The sequence below is a fragment of the Notamacropus eugenii genome, chromosome X (assembly GCF_028372415.1).
Source record: "Notamacropus eugenii isolate mMacEug1 chromosome X, mMacEug1.pri_v2, whole genome shotgun sequence".
Lineage (NCBI taxonomy): Eukaryota > Metazoa > Chordata > Mammalia > Diprotodontia > Macropodidae > Notamacropus > Notamacropus eugenii.
In genome coordinates, this window is record NC_092879.1 from 52,425,870 (window position 1) to 52,438,991 (window position 13,122).

Here is a 13,122-nt window from a genome sequence, read left to right on the forward strand (position 1 = left end):
AAAAATACACAGCAGGTTGGACAAAATAAGCAACACCAATCCAGGCCATTACAATAAGTATCTCCTGGGCACCAATTACATGCAAAGGCATTGTGCTAGATAATGGGAATACAAAGACAAAATGCAAAATAATCTCTGGACACGAGGAATTTATGGCTAGTGGAGAGTGGAAAGGAGAACACAACTTTTAAACAAATACGTATACATAGTAATCTGAGGAGTAAGGAGGGAATACTAATAATAAGGGAATCGAGAAAAGCTTCCAGTAAGAGGTGGCATATGATCTGAACCCTAAAGCAAGGTAGAAATTGATTCTAAGAGATGGAGGTGATAAGGGACGGTAGAGAGCCTACGTAAGAGTCTAGAGATGAGAAATGAAGTTCTGAGTTTGGGAAATAGCAGGCACGTCTATTAGGCTAGATTGTAGACTGTGAAAGGGAGGTAACATTAAGCTTCAAAAGATACCCTAGATCCATCCACTTCCATGTTCGTGAATCCTGATCATAATCCTTTATCATTCCATCTTTCCTGTGCCTCAGAGTCCCTAATCTTGTTTTGTCCTCATCATGACATCCAATCCCTCCACCCTTTAGTTCTTTCCCAGGCTATTACCCCTACACTGGCTACATTCTCCTCCCTTTCCTACCCTAACCCATCAGTGGACCAATTCAACTCTACGCTATTCTCTACTTTGAATCTCCTATGGCTAATCACGCCTCACCAAACCCTAAGCCCAAACCCAAATTCTTTTTACCATCTATCTCCTTCATTGATATTTATGTGCTGCTAAATGGAGCTGGAAGAAATCATGAAACTATGCTGATTACACAAAATTCATATTATCTAATTATATCTATTATTTGCTACAAATTTATGTTATCTAATTTCAAGTAGGCCCTTACTACAGCAAGGCAGTCCTTTTTCTCCCCAGTTCACCATTTTACTTTCCATAGTAGCTGTTCTAAAACTTCTCATTTCTCCTCAAGTCTCCCAGTGGTACCCCTTCCCTACCATCTCAGCTGAGGACCTCACCTTATACTTAAGTGAAAAATTAGGCCATTCATTGAGAGCTCTAGCTTTTCTCCTCTTTATTTCACATCACTTAGCCATAATTCCCTCTATCTCCTTCATTCCAGTCTTGGATGTAGAGATGGCAGTTCACTTTGACAAGACTAACTGCTCTACAAAGACCCTTGATCTCATTCCCTCACATCTTTTCCAACAGATTGCCTCTGCTCTCACATTCCCACTGTCCATTACCAGCTGTACTGGCCTTACTTGCTGTTCCTCACACATAACATTCCTTCTTCAGTTTCTGTATCTTTGAGGTATCCTTCTCATGCCTGGAATATTCTTCTAATCTAGGGAGGAATACACCTACATTTTTTAGTTTCCCTGTCTTCCTTTGAGACTCAGCTAAAATCCCACTTTTTACAAGAGGCCTTTCCCAGTCCTACCAGCTGCTAGTACCTTCCTCTCTTAAGATTATCTTCCCTCTCCTCTATACCTAGTTATACATGTATGTACCTGGCTAATTACATATTAAAATGTGACCTCCTTGGGGGCAGGAGTTGCTTTTGCCTTTGGGGGGGGGGGTATCTCCAGCATTTAGCACAATGCCTAGGACATACTAAGTACTTAAATAAGTAATTTTAAAAAAATTGATGGTTAACTATTTTTTTCCTAATGTGGTCATGATTCTTTAGTCACTTACTTTGGAGATTCTTGAAATGTGTGACCACAGACGTGGTGATATGTCTTGCTATCTGGTTGATTTCAGATGGACCTAGTTCATAATCAGCAAAAGTAATGACTTCAAATGTTTTCAAAGTTTCTATTTTATCTGCCCTTGGAAATGTTTTGTTTTCCCACTTTTCAAGTAAAGTATAATCTTTAATTCCATGAGATATTGCCTTTCCAAGGCCTTTTAATACTTTTTCTTTGGCAGATTGGAGTCTTTTTTCCCATGTTCTAAGCAGATTACTTCTCTCGTCCTGATATACAGATTGTGAGGAAAGAGTGGATAACGATTGTGACTTTGATAAGAAAAATGGTTTGATTGTCTCTACGTTGCTCCCCATTTCACGTGCCTGAGTCCCCAGGCCAGAACAAGCCAGAACAGTATTGACAATATTTTCAGCAGCAAGACATATTTTTAGTGGACTAACAGTTGTATGTCTCAATATCTTTGACTCAATATCTGGTTTTAGTTGCTCACAGTGAAATGTTCTTGGTTCCTCCTCATTCTCTACCTGGCCCACAAATGGCATAATTTCTTTCAATACCACATTATCAGGTTCACTGTTTTTCTTGAACAATTTTTGTAAGACACTCCCTTCTGGAAGAGAACTCTTTTGTTGCATGGGATCTTGTTCAAAATAGTTAAAATCGCATCTTCTTGAGGGTTTATTTTGCCCTTCTCTTCTACTTGAACTTGGTCCTGGTTCCGATTCAGGTGTGCCCACTGTGCTTGAAGTTCTAGAAGTGTCTCCTGCAGAGTATCTGGCATATGAGGTAAGATTAGATGAATTCCTATTATATTTTCCTAGTTCTTCCTCTGAAAAAATCACCATACCAGGCACTTGAAAAGGTGGAATGCTTTCCCGAATAGTGACTTCTTTTAACTTGCTATTGGACATTTTCATGCTAGCTGCCACTTCAACTCGGTGAACAGTATAAGTATTTTCAGCTCCTCTAACTGGGCTTTCCTTAGGTATATTTTCAAGCACAGAATCACTGAAATGAACACACTGATCTATTAAGTTACTAATGATTTCACTTGCCATCATGTTTTCTTCTAAGATGTTAATTGGAGATTGGTCCACTTGGTTGATTTCTTTGTCTAGCTTGCACTTAATTATACTTAGCATGTCATTAACAGTTTTAATTGCATAAGCACGCAGTTGTGAATGGAACGAATGAACCTGGAAAAGTGTTTTCTGTATGTTTTCCTTTGTGATAATACTACTTAACTTTGATTCATCAGGAATATCATTCAATGGTTGTAATTTTGGCAATATTCTCCTATTAAGTGGTCTCTGTTGGGCAGGATAAAAATTTTCAATAGGTATTTTCAAAATTTCAGAAAATTCATATTTAGAGATATGTTTAAATTGCAAATCTACAAATGCTTCCAAGGTATGTAACACATTCTCAACAATCTCTCTAGCAATTCTGCTATTAGAACTCAGAGAGGTCTGATCCTTCAGTTTTGTACTGTAGAAAGGTACATTGCTTAAGAGCTGTCCAGTTGGGGAAAAATATTTAGTCCTAGAATTAATCTGCTCTTTTTTTCTTGCTAGAATTTCCTTGTTATCAGAAATTGGCATCTCAGTCAAAAAACATAACTGTAATTTTTCAAACAGAATTTCAACAATTTCTCTGCCAAACAAATTAATTTGTGCGTTGGCATCATCAACACTAGCAGGTGTTCTTTTAAAATTATTACAGAAAATGCTTTCACAAGCCTCAATAGGGGGCATCTTCAGGAGGGAAACGGAACATTCTAACTCTTTCACTTTTATTAAGATTTCACTCAACACATTTTCGGCAACCATTAGTAGCTTATATTTTCCATTTTCCATGTCATTTGAATCTGTTTGCCATCTATCAAACATTTTCTTAAAAATACCTTCTTTAGGAAAAATTTGTTCTAGCTGTGAAGAAACATTCTCTAAGAAAACACAGGCTTGAGGTTTGGAAAAAGACTCTGTACCTATCTTCCTTTCTGGAAATTTGACATCTTCCAAGTGTGCAGGTTTAATCTGATAAGTGGAGTTATTTGAATCAGAGGAATACAATCCTTGCAAAACTGTATTAACCAGTTCACTTGCTGCTGTGATTTGGTCAGAATTTGGTAAACTTCCTATGTTGATCATCATTTTACTGCATTTCACCTGTTGGAATTCATTTACAATGGTTCCTAGGATGTTACTCACTATATCTTTAGCATAGTTTTTTAGTTCACATATAGGCAACTTTGCTTGCATGGGGGAGGTTTTGGCATCTCCTGTCGATAAGACATGTGAAAGGCTAAGGAAAGACTTGGAACGACTTCCTCTCAATGCCATTTTTTCTGCTATGGGTATTCTGGCCTTCCCTTTTCCCTTAGAATTGCCAGATATTGCCTGGGATTTTGCCTTACATTTATGCACTGAGCTGAGTTTCAAGCTTGTTTTAAAACTGCTCCTAAGACCTGTCTTGGGGCTGGCTTTAGCCACATGTTGCCCGGAAGATGGGACACCATCACATGGGATATCAGAGGGAGAGTACTCCGCTAGGTTCAAGGAAGCAAAAGATATGATCTTATTAAGAACCATTTGCACCAGATCTTCGCCCACTCTCAATGGAGAGCAGTGCAATAAAGTGTCTTCCAACAACATATTTTTAATACTTGAATGACGATAAGTTTGAGGCATTAAGGCCTGAGAAGGTCTCCTTTTTTCTGACAGTTTAGACACACTGAAACATGGTGTTTCTGCCACCAATATATTTTTACTGCCAGTTGCAGCCACTTCTCTCTCTGTTTCACCATTCTCATATATGGATGTGGCGATAATAGAGTACATTTTGCCAAGTACACTATCAACTATGTCATTTGCAACAATACTAATATTGGACTGAAAAGATTTTTTGGGAGCCCCATTTGGTGTCTTCATTTTTGATTCAGATGTAAGGTGAGAGAGTTCATTAAAAGGAGGTAAATGGCTAATGGTTTCCGTTATTCGTTGATTCACCTTATTTAAAACATCTTCAACCGTGCTGAATACTGGGGCAGTTTCTTCCTGTCTGGACTCACCATTCCTCATAAATATTTCTTCCAAAACTGTTCTCTGACTTTCACTTTCAGAACTCAGTGAGCTTTGTTTCAGGGGATGTTTTGAAAGAAGAGATATTTCAGTGCTTTTATCCTGTCTTTCTTCCAATAGCATTTCATTTTGCATAGCTACTTGTAACTTTGAGAAAGACGACCCTTCTTTTGAAGATCTTTTATCACCAAACATCTTTAATAGGTTGTTTACAATTTCACTCGCTATGATATTTTCTCGAAATAAAGCATTATTTGAATAAGAATACATCTTTTGCATCTCTATGTCTAAATCATGTTTTATAATTTTTAATACAGTACTAGCAATTATGTCAGCATACTCCCTAAGATTGGTTTGTGACAGCTGACTTGTAGATATAGTATTTTCTTTGTAACTAGCTAATGAAGTATCTCTGATATTCTGGCCAAGAAAAGCTTTGGTTGTAGGTAATTTCAAGGTCTTCATATTTGACTGGACTTGGCCTGGTGCAAGAAAGTGACCTTCATCCTGTAGATGACTAGAAAGTTCAGTGACAACAAAGGATTTTTCTTTAGTCTGTGAATCATTGCTGATTAAGGAATCTACTCGTTCTGTGGCAAAAGATTCTAATCTATTCAGAATGTTTTTAGTAATATAGTCACATGGATCAAAAAGAGATTCACTGGCATCGTCTGCCTTTGCCACTGGCATTTGCTCATCATCATCATGAGGAGATTTCACCCTTACAACCTTGGTCTTTTTCTTTCCTACATCAGAAAGACCACTTCCTATTTTTTCTTCTGTTATATCCCTAAGAGTGGGAGGCTCACCTTCTGTTTTTGGAATTGCATCACAAAGGGACTTCAGTGGTAAATGTGCCGAAATGGGCTCCTTTATATTTCTGCCAACTATAACAGCAGAACTGAGGTTCTGAAGCACTATGTTCACCATATCACTAGCAATCATGATAACATCTGATTTAGGAATTGAAAATTTGGGGCTACTGTCATTTGTATATTCAATTGCCATCTCAGGGCTTGCTGTTAGATGTTTAGCATCCACATTATCTTGATGAAGAGTGATTGGGGAAAGTGGGACATGATTCAGATCCAATTTTCTTTCACAAATGTCACTTAAAATATTTTCAACAATACCTTGTATTTGAAATTGAAGTTCTTTTCGATATTCTGTTTTATTAAATAGTTTTTCTACAATGCCTTCTTGAAGATCTGAACTATTATCTTTCTCCAGTTTGTTTTTATCAGATTTGCCTTTGGTAGATACAATATCTAAAACAGTATTAACAACCTGACTTGCAATATTTTCAGACATGACAATGTTATGAGTTACCACGTGACTTTCTGATCCTTTGTCTAGCTCTTGTTTGATTCCTTGCAATATTTTCCTGGCCACTTCTGTTGCATACTTATTTAGTTTAGAAACAGACAGTTGACATGCTGAGGTCATATTTTCTGGTCTGCTACGATCCACTGAAGGATAAGAAATTTCCTCAGTGGGAGAATGGACTTCTTTTGTAGGTAATAACTCTTTGCTTAATGAAGTAGGTTGTTGAGGTGTAGGTAAAGCCCTTGAGATGGTAAGGCTAACTGGAGGATAAAAGAGGGATTTGACTTTAGAAGTAGCAAAAGATTCCAAATTGCTTATGACTGTTTGTACAATATCTTCAACTACTTTGACCTTAGTCAGTCTCTCAACATTGGAGGAGGAATGTAGCTGATGTGATTCTCTATTCAGTGCTGTCGGATACACAGATGTCTTTCTTTGATTACTTTGTTCATGAAAAGGAGCATTGGCTGAAAATGTGATGGTTTTATACCTACTTTTGTTTGCATTTCTTTCTGCCCTGGCGGCAGAGTAAAGCTTTTGAAATACAGTCTTAACAATGTCATCTGCAACAATAGTTACATCTGCTTCAGACACCAAAGTGCCCATAGTTTTATCCATGAATTGAATGAATGTTTTAGTGACAGGTTGCTCTGCAGAGTGAGAAATACCACACAAAGGGGAATGGGAGAAAGGAAGTACATTGAGTTGGTTAACTAAAGCATTCTGGAAAATTTCATTTAAAACATTTCGTATGATTGGCATTACGGGTGACTTGTGTGGTTCTTTCAGTTCCACCTCAATCTTTTTAAAGGTTTTTTCTAAAATGCGTTGTTTAACAGTATCCTTCTTATCCTCATCACCTGATGGCTCTCCCTGTTCCTCTGCTTGTTCAGAGTCTTCCAAAAATGCATCTGATTCAGCACCTCCAGGAAGAAAATTGCCATAGACTGGCTTATATCGGTAATATTCAATATCTCTCTCTTCAGACTCAGGTTGTTGAAATATTCCTGGAGACACAGCATCTAAAATTAAATTGACCAGATTTTTGATCACCACTTTTTCTTGAGTTGGATTACTTACTTTTGTCTCAGAATCCAATGGGTTTCCATTTAGTTCTACCTGAATAGCCTTCAAAATGGCACTTGATACCTTTTTGGCATTTATCTGTAGAGTGGATTGCAGATGATCATCATGAGTTTCCACTTTGGTTGATGTACTGGCTTGTGGTGACAATTCACCATGGTTTTCACTACTACCTCTAGAACACAAATTTAAATTGGCAAAGCCCTCTAATTTATTAAAAACAGTTTGAAGAATGTCTGAAGCCACCATTTTTAGATTAGTTCTGTGGAATCCTGGAACACTCGCTCTCTGAGAAGGATCAGCATCTTTCATCTTATGGCTAGACTCCTCATTACTGTCTTCCTGGATACTATCAGGTACCATATAAGACATTACATCTGTGCACTTCGCCACTTCCTCCACCACTACAGTAGGATATAGGCTGTCCTCATCTAGATCATCTGAGATTTTCCTACTTTCAGAATTGGGGGGTTTGTGATCCATCTCAGAACATAATTTTTCAAGGATGTCTTCAAGAATGACATTAGAAACTACTTGAATATTAGAATGCAATGCTGGAGTTGCTCTCAAACTCTCATCGGCACATTCTTCATGAACAGATAAATGACTCAAACTAGGGAGCAGAGGTTCTCCCATCATTTTGTTCAACATTTCAAATAATGTATTACCAATTCTTTCTAACACTTGAGATCTGGCTGCCTCGTTGACATTCTTCCCACTAAATACACTATGTAGAACACAAGGGATAACTGGACATTTTTGAGATTGAAAAGGAACCTTCACTTGAACATTAGAGGATTGACAGGAAATTGGCTTTTTATATTGCCCACTTGTTGATCTTCTTTGTACATCAATATAATCAGTTTCAACAAAAGTACCAGGCATTGACATGTGTGATGGGAAGACAGGATCGTTTTTATCAGTACTTCTACCAGATAACATCTCACAAATGCATGTTACCAATGAACTTGCCATAACTTCATCATTGAGATTTGATACAACAGATTCCAGTTCTTTATCAGAAAGAGGAAAATCATCTTCCTCTACAAAGGTTATTGGGGGCTTAGGCTCCCTGGCATTTTTTTTCTTCTTATAGACTTCCAATTGACTGCGAATAGCACCTAAAACAATATTCACAACTTTGGTTGTATAAGCACTAAGTTGTGATCGAAGTTTTGAGGGTGAAGACAGTTTTGAGCGTGAAGGGGCAAGTGTTTGGTCTTTGCTTGAAGGTCTCCGGAAAATTGAAGTTGTTTCATAGCACCGTGGCCTAAAGCACTTTTGCAATTTTGGAAAAACAAATAATTTCAGCTTTTTAAAGATTGTGCGGATGATCTCGTCACTAACATTATCAGCTTCGGGTGCCTCTTCACTTGCTGGAGATTCAAGCCAGGGAGGTTGTGCTTGCTCTATATTGAACAGAGATTTCATCTTCTTTTCACTCTCAAACCATATTTTCAATGGCTCTTTGGGCACCAATGGGGCAAGCTGATGAATTTGATATATATCTTTGATCTCAGGGGGAGTATCTGGAGCATCTATGGAGGACCGATAAAGTAAGGTAGTACTGGAATCTTTTTTAGCATCTGAAATTTGACATGATGAAGCTGTATGAAGTATTTTTAACACTGCATCTGTCATGTCATTAGCCACTACATTGATTTCTGATGTTGAGAACATCTCATTCCTAACTTGGTCCATCCATTCTTCAGGGGACAATCCATGAGGCATTTCAGAGTCAAAAGATGAAGTTTCATTAACATCTGTAAAGCTCATCTGACTAGGGGTCATGGTTATCATTTCTCTGAGCATGTCAGTTAAAATGTCTGTAACAATATTCTCTGATGCTTTCTTTATTTGATATTTTTCATCCTGGCTAAAACCTAACATTTGTTTTTTTGGCTTTACTTCTTCTGAAAGCTTGTCTTCACTTGAAGAAGTTTGTAATTCAGATGGCACTCCCCACTCATGAAATGCTCCTCTGCTATGGGAAGCAGGCTTTGTTGGTGATTTGACTTTTCTTTTGCGTCTAAGACCAGTCACTTCCCTCTTAAACTGTTCTTTCATATCCTGTTCTCGCAATAGTGCTTTCTGATCTTTGAAAGATGATGAAAGGACACTTTCCACCATTTTGTCTATTTCTTCATTATCATCTTCTGAATAAAAGACCATGCCAGGAACATTAACAGGTGGAAGTGGTTTTCCAAACCTAGGACAAACCTTTGTTGTGCCTGTGAGCCTGTATTCTTCCTTAAGAAGACTAGGGCTTTTCAGTCTGGGATGTTTACTTTGACAAATATCTACTTGCACTTCTTTTTCTACTTCCTCTTCTTCTTCCTCTTCTTCTTCTTCTTCTTCTTCTTCTTCTTCTTCCTCATTCATTTCAGTGAAGATATCATCAAGTAGCTGCAAGACTATTACGGTTTCCTCAGATGCAATTAGTCTTTCATTGTCAAGTTCAGTTTGTATATAACCCAGTATGGTGCCGATTGCTTCTTCAACATAACCAACCACAGAAGACTGTGAAAAAATGTTTGACACTAAGTTATGGATTTCTTCTTTTACGATTACGCAAGCAACATCAGATTCAGTACTATGAACAGGCACAGGCCTAGGCCTAGGCCTAGGCCTAGGCATAGGCATGGGCACAGGCATGGGCATGGGCATAGGCATGGGCTTGGGCATAGGTGTAGCCATAGGTGTAGGTGTAGGCGTAGGCGTAGGTGTTGGCGTAGGCATAGACATGGGCATGGGCATAGGAAAGGGCATAGGCATGGTCACTGTGCTAGTACTGACTTGGGTAGATGCTTCATTATAGTTTTTGGGTGATTTTTCAACATGTTGTTTCTCAACAGTAACTTCTGTTGCTTTTGTTTCTTTTTTCTGAGACAAATCACTTTTCTTGGAAGCTGCAAATGTCATCAACTTTTCTAAAATAACATGCACCATGTCCTCTGCAATGTCGCACATTGGTTCCAGAGAACCAGAGACCATTGCTTGATCTGCTTTGCTAACAAAATGTTCCTTACTGGGAGATAAACCTGGCTTGAAGGTGACTGACAGGTCTTCTTGTGAAAAGATTTCAATGCATTTTTTTTCAACTGCAGACTGCAGCTTATCAAGCATATTTTCAACTATATCTGCCGCTGCTGAGCCGACATCCACTGTGGAGAGCACACTCTCCTTGCCAGTTTCAAGATGGTCAACAAAAACTTCAGCAGTAACGGCAGAGAGAGAGGGAATGGCTTGAGCTAAATCAGATAGTATTTCTTGAAAAATGTTTTCCAAAATCAGTTCCGTTTCTTCTTTTAGGTGACATTTAAAATTAACAAAAACATTTTTTAACTCCTTCATCTCAGTCATAGGTTTTTCTTTTTCTTCTGGGGAATCAGCAGGTAATTCTTCTGTTTCTGTAGTAGCATCCTTCTTCTCACTTGCTTCAACTGGAGATAAAAGTTGACTGTCAGACTTACAGATCTTTGTCTTGGGGGCATCATAGCTCATTCCCATCTGGTTATAATTAAACTGAGTTACAGTTTGTGCCTTACTGTTATATGTTCCTTTCAAGATGGTGGTTTCAATTTGGGTAGGTCTTGATATTTTTGTTACCACAGGCTGCCCTTCTGGCACGGTAGGCAATTGTACTGTCTTTGAGGTGACATCTGTATAACTGATCTTTTTAGCTGCGGCTGCAGAATAAGCTCTATATGCAAACTCGTCACTGCAAGTACTACAGAAACTTGAGCTACCCGAAGAGAGAACCGAATCATCAGATAACGGGTATATATTTGTACGCAACCTTTCTTCATACATTGTGATGGCTGGATACAAAATACTGGTCACTGTAGCTACAACCCAGGTCATTACATTTTGAAGTATGGTATTTAATTCTTCAGCAGATATCTGCAAAGAAAGCAGATAGGGATGGACAGAGAATTAAAACATTCATGGGCTTCATGTGTACAAAGTGACTTACCTTGCACACTCCTCATCACACAAGGTACGCTAGAGGAAGCTAGAATAAATTCACAGTTTAGAAAAGGATTCAGTGTGAAGAGAATCATGGGAGAGGAACTCTGGAGCCTGGACTTAAGTTAGCTCTACTTCCATTTTCTAAAATGAATCTCTCTTATATAATCTATGATTTCTATTCAGTGGCATAGTGGAAAGACTACTGAACTTGAGAGTCTGATAACCTGGGTCTGAGTTCTGGCTCTGCCTTCTACTAGTTGGGTAACTTCACTGAACCTTAGTTTCCTTATTTTCAAGATGGGGATGATAATACTTGAGCCATCCACTTTGCAGGGTTGTTGTAGGGCTCAAAATAAATGACATGCAAAAACACTTTGTAAACTTAGAGGTGCCATATAAATATGATCATTAGCTAAAATGTCTCCACCAAAGTCTTCCTTCTTGGTTCAGAGGTAACCCTGGGTCCTCCAAGACCATAACAGCAGATAGGGCCTACTGAGCTGGAAGGTTTCAAGTACTGGCTAGCGATGGACTGCATGGCTGCTGCCCATGGACCAGGCTGACCAAGTTCAGAGACCCTCATCACCAAGAGATCAACTACTCAATGATATATTTGGGCTACAAGCAACTCAGGAAACCATCTACTGAAGTGTGAGAAAGCTGTAAAGTGTATGAGTGAAGGGAGTACTCAAACAGGTGAAATTACTGAACACTATTATTAGCCAAGTAAACATAATGTTTACCGAATCATACTTTTGCATTATAATGTTGTTGGTGGCACAGCAGATAAAGCATTAGACCTGGAGTCAGGAAGACCTGAGTTCAAGTATGGCCTCACTTATTCATTAGTATGGTCATGGACAAATCATTTGACCTCTATCTGCCTCAGTGTGGTCATTTTTAAGATGAGAATAATAGCAGCACCTATCAGATCTGTTGTGAGGAAAAATGAGATAATATTTGTTGTGTTTTGTAAACCTTAAAATGCTATATAAATGCTAACTATTATTAGAACTGTTATTATACATGGTGTCCCAAAAGTCTTAGTGCAGTTTTAAACTTTTAAATCTTAAAGCTTAAAACTCTACTACAACCTTTGGGATACTGTGTATAAGAAGAAATAAAGCTCTTCCATCTCCAGACCTATAAGAAATCTGAGTTTTTTCACTCTTCTGGGTAAAAGACTTGATTTTTTTTTTGACTCAGTCATTTTAAAGGCAAAAGAATAGGGTTTCTAATGAATTTGGTTTCTCTGCTGTGGTTTAACAAAAAGGGCTTGGCAAGAAAGCAGGGCAAAGAAGCCTGGGCAATGCCTCTTAAAGCTACAATCCAAACTTCCCTTGAAAGTATGAATAAGGAGGACATTTCTTTTCAACTTATATATTCTAGCATATTGAGGAGGCTTCCTGCCATCATGGAGAGGTCCCATGTGGTCAGGTGACTTGTAGTTAAGAGCCTGTCTGGCTGAGGTAAGACAGGAGGGCCTAGATGTGTGACTCTGTGGCCTCTGCAGTCAGGTGCCTGGCATCCTTCTGCTTGCCTGTACCAAGTCGTTCAGCACACATCCACTCATATGTATCTGTATATGTAGAATTATATATATTTGCTTAAATACACATGTACTTATACATGTATACCCTATACGTCCACATCTGTATCTAGATCTCTAGTCCTATGCACCTGTAGATGGATCTGAACAAGCCTGGATGCCTCTGGGTCAAACAACAGATCAAAAAGGCAGCCTAAGTTTTCCAAATAAAAGGTAGTTCGTGAGAATAGAAAATTAGGTTGGTAGAAGTTGGGGACTAGGACCCTTCCTGGTCCTCTTCTGTTCATTTAGTCTGGGCTGCAGTTGGGAGAACATGCTTGCTCAGTGGCCAGGGGGACTCAGCTCACTGTGGCCCAGCTATAGAAGTGGGGGCAGAATAAAAAT

General features: G+C 38.6%; 2 protein-coding genes across 6 annotated transcripts in view; one reads left to right on the forward strand and one right to left on the reverse strand.

Moving 5' to 3' along the window:
- Nucleotides 1–13,122, forward strand: part of LOC140515491 (uncharacterized) — a 497,421-nt gene that overhangs the window by 326,553 nt on the left and 157,746 nt on the right. The gene's annotated exons all lie outside the window — the stretch shown is intronic.
- The window catches only part of LOC140515486 (fibrous sheath-interacting protein 2-like), a 48,790-nt gene that overhangs the window by 33,235 nt on the left and 2,433 nt on the right, over nt 1–13,122 (reverse strand). Inside the window, exon 2 of the mRNA XM_072626222.1 lies at nt 1,715–11,120. Within this exon, the coding sequence (XP_072482323.1) occupies nt 1,715–11,081 (9,367 nt within the window). The 5' untranslated portion in view covers nt 11,082–11,120. The remainder of the gene's footprint in view (nt 1–1,714; nt 11,121–13,122) is intronic.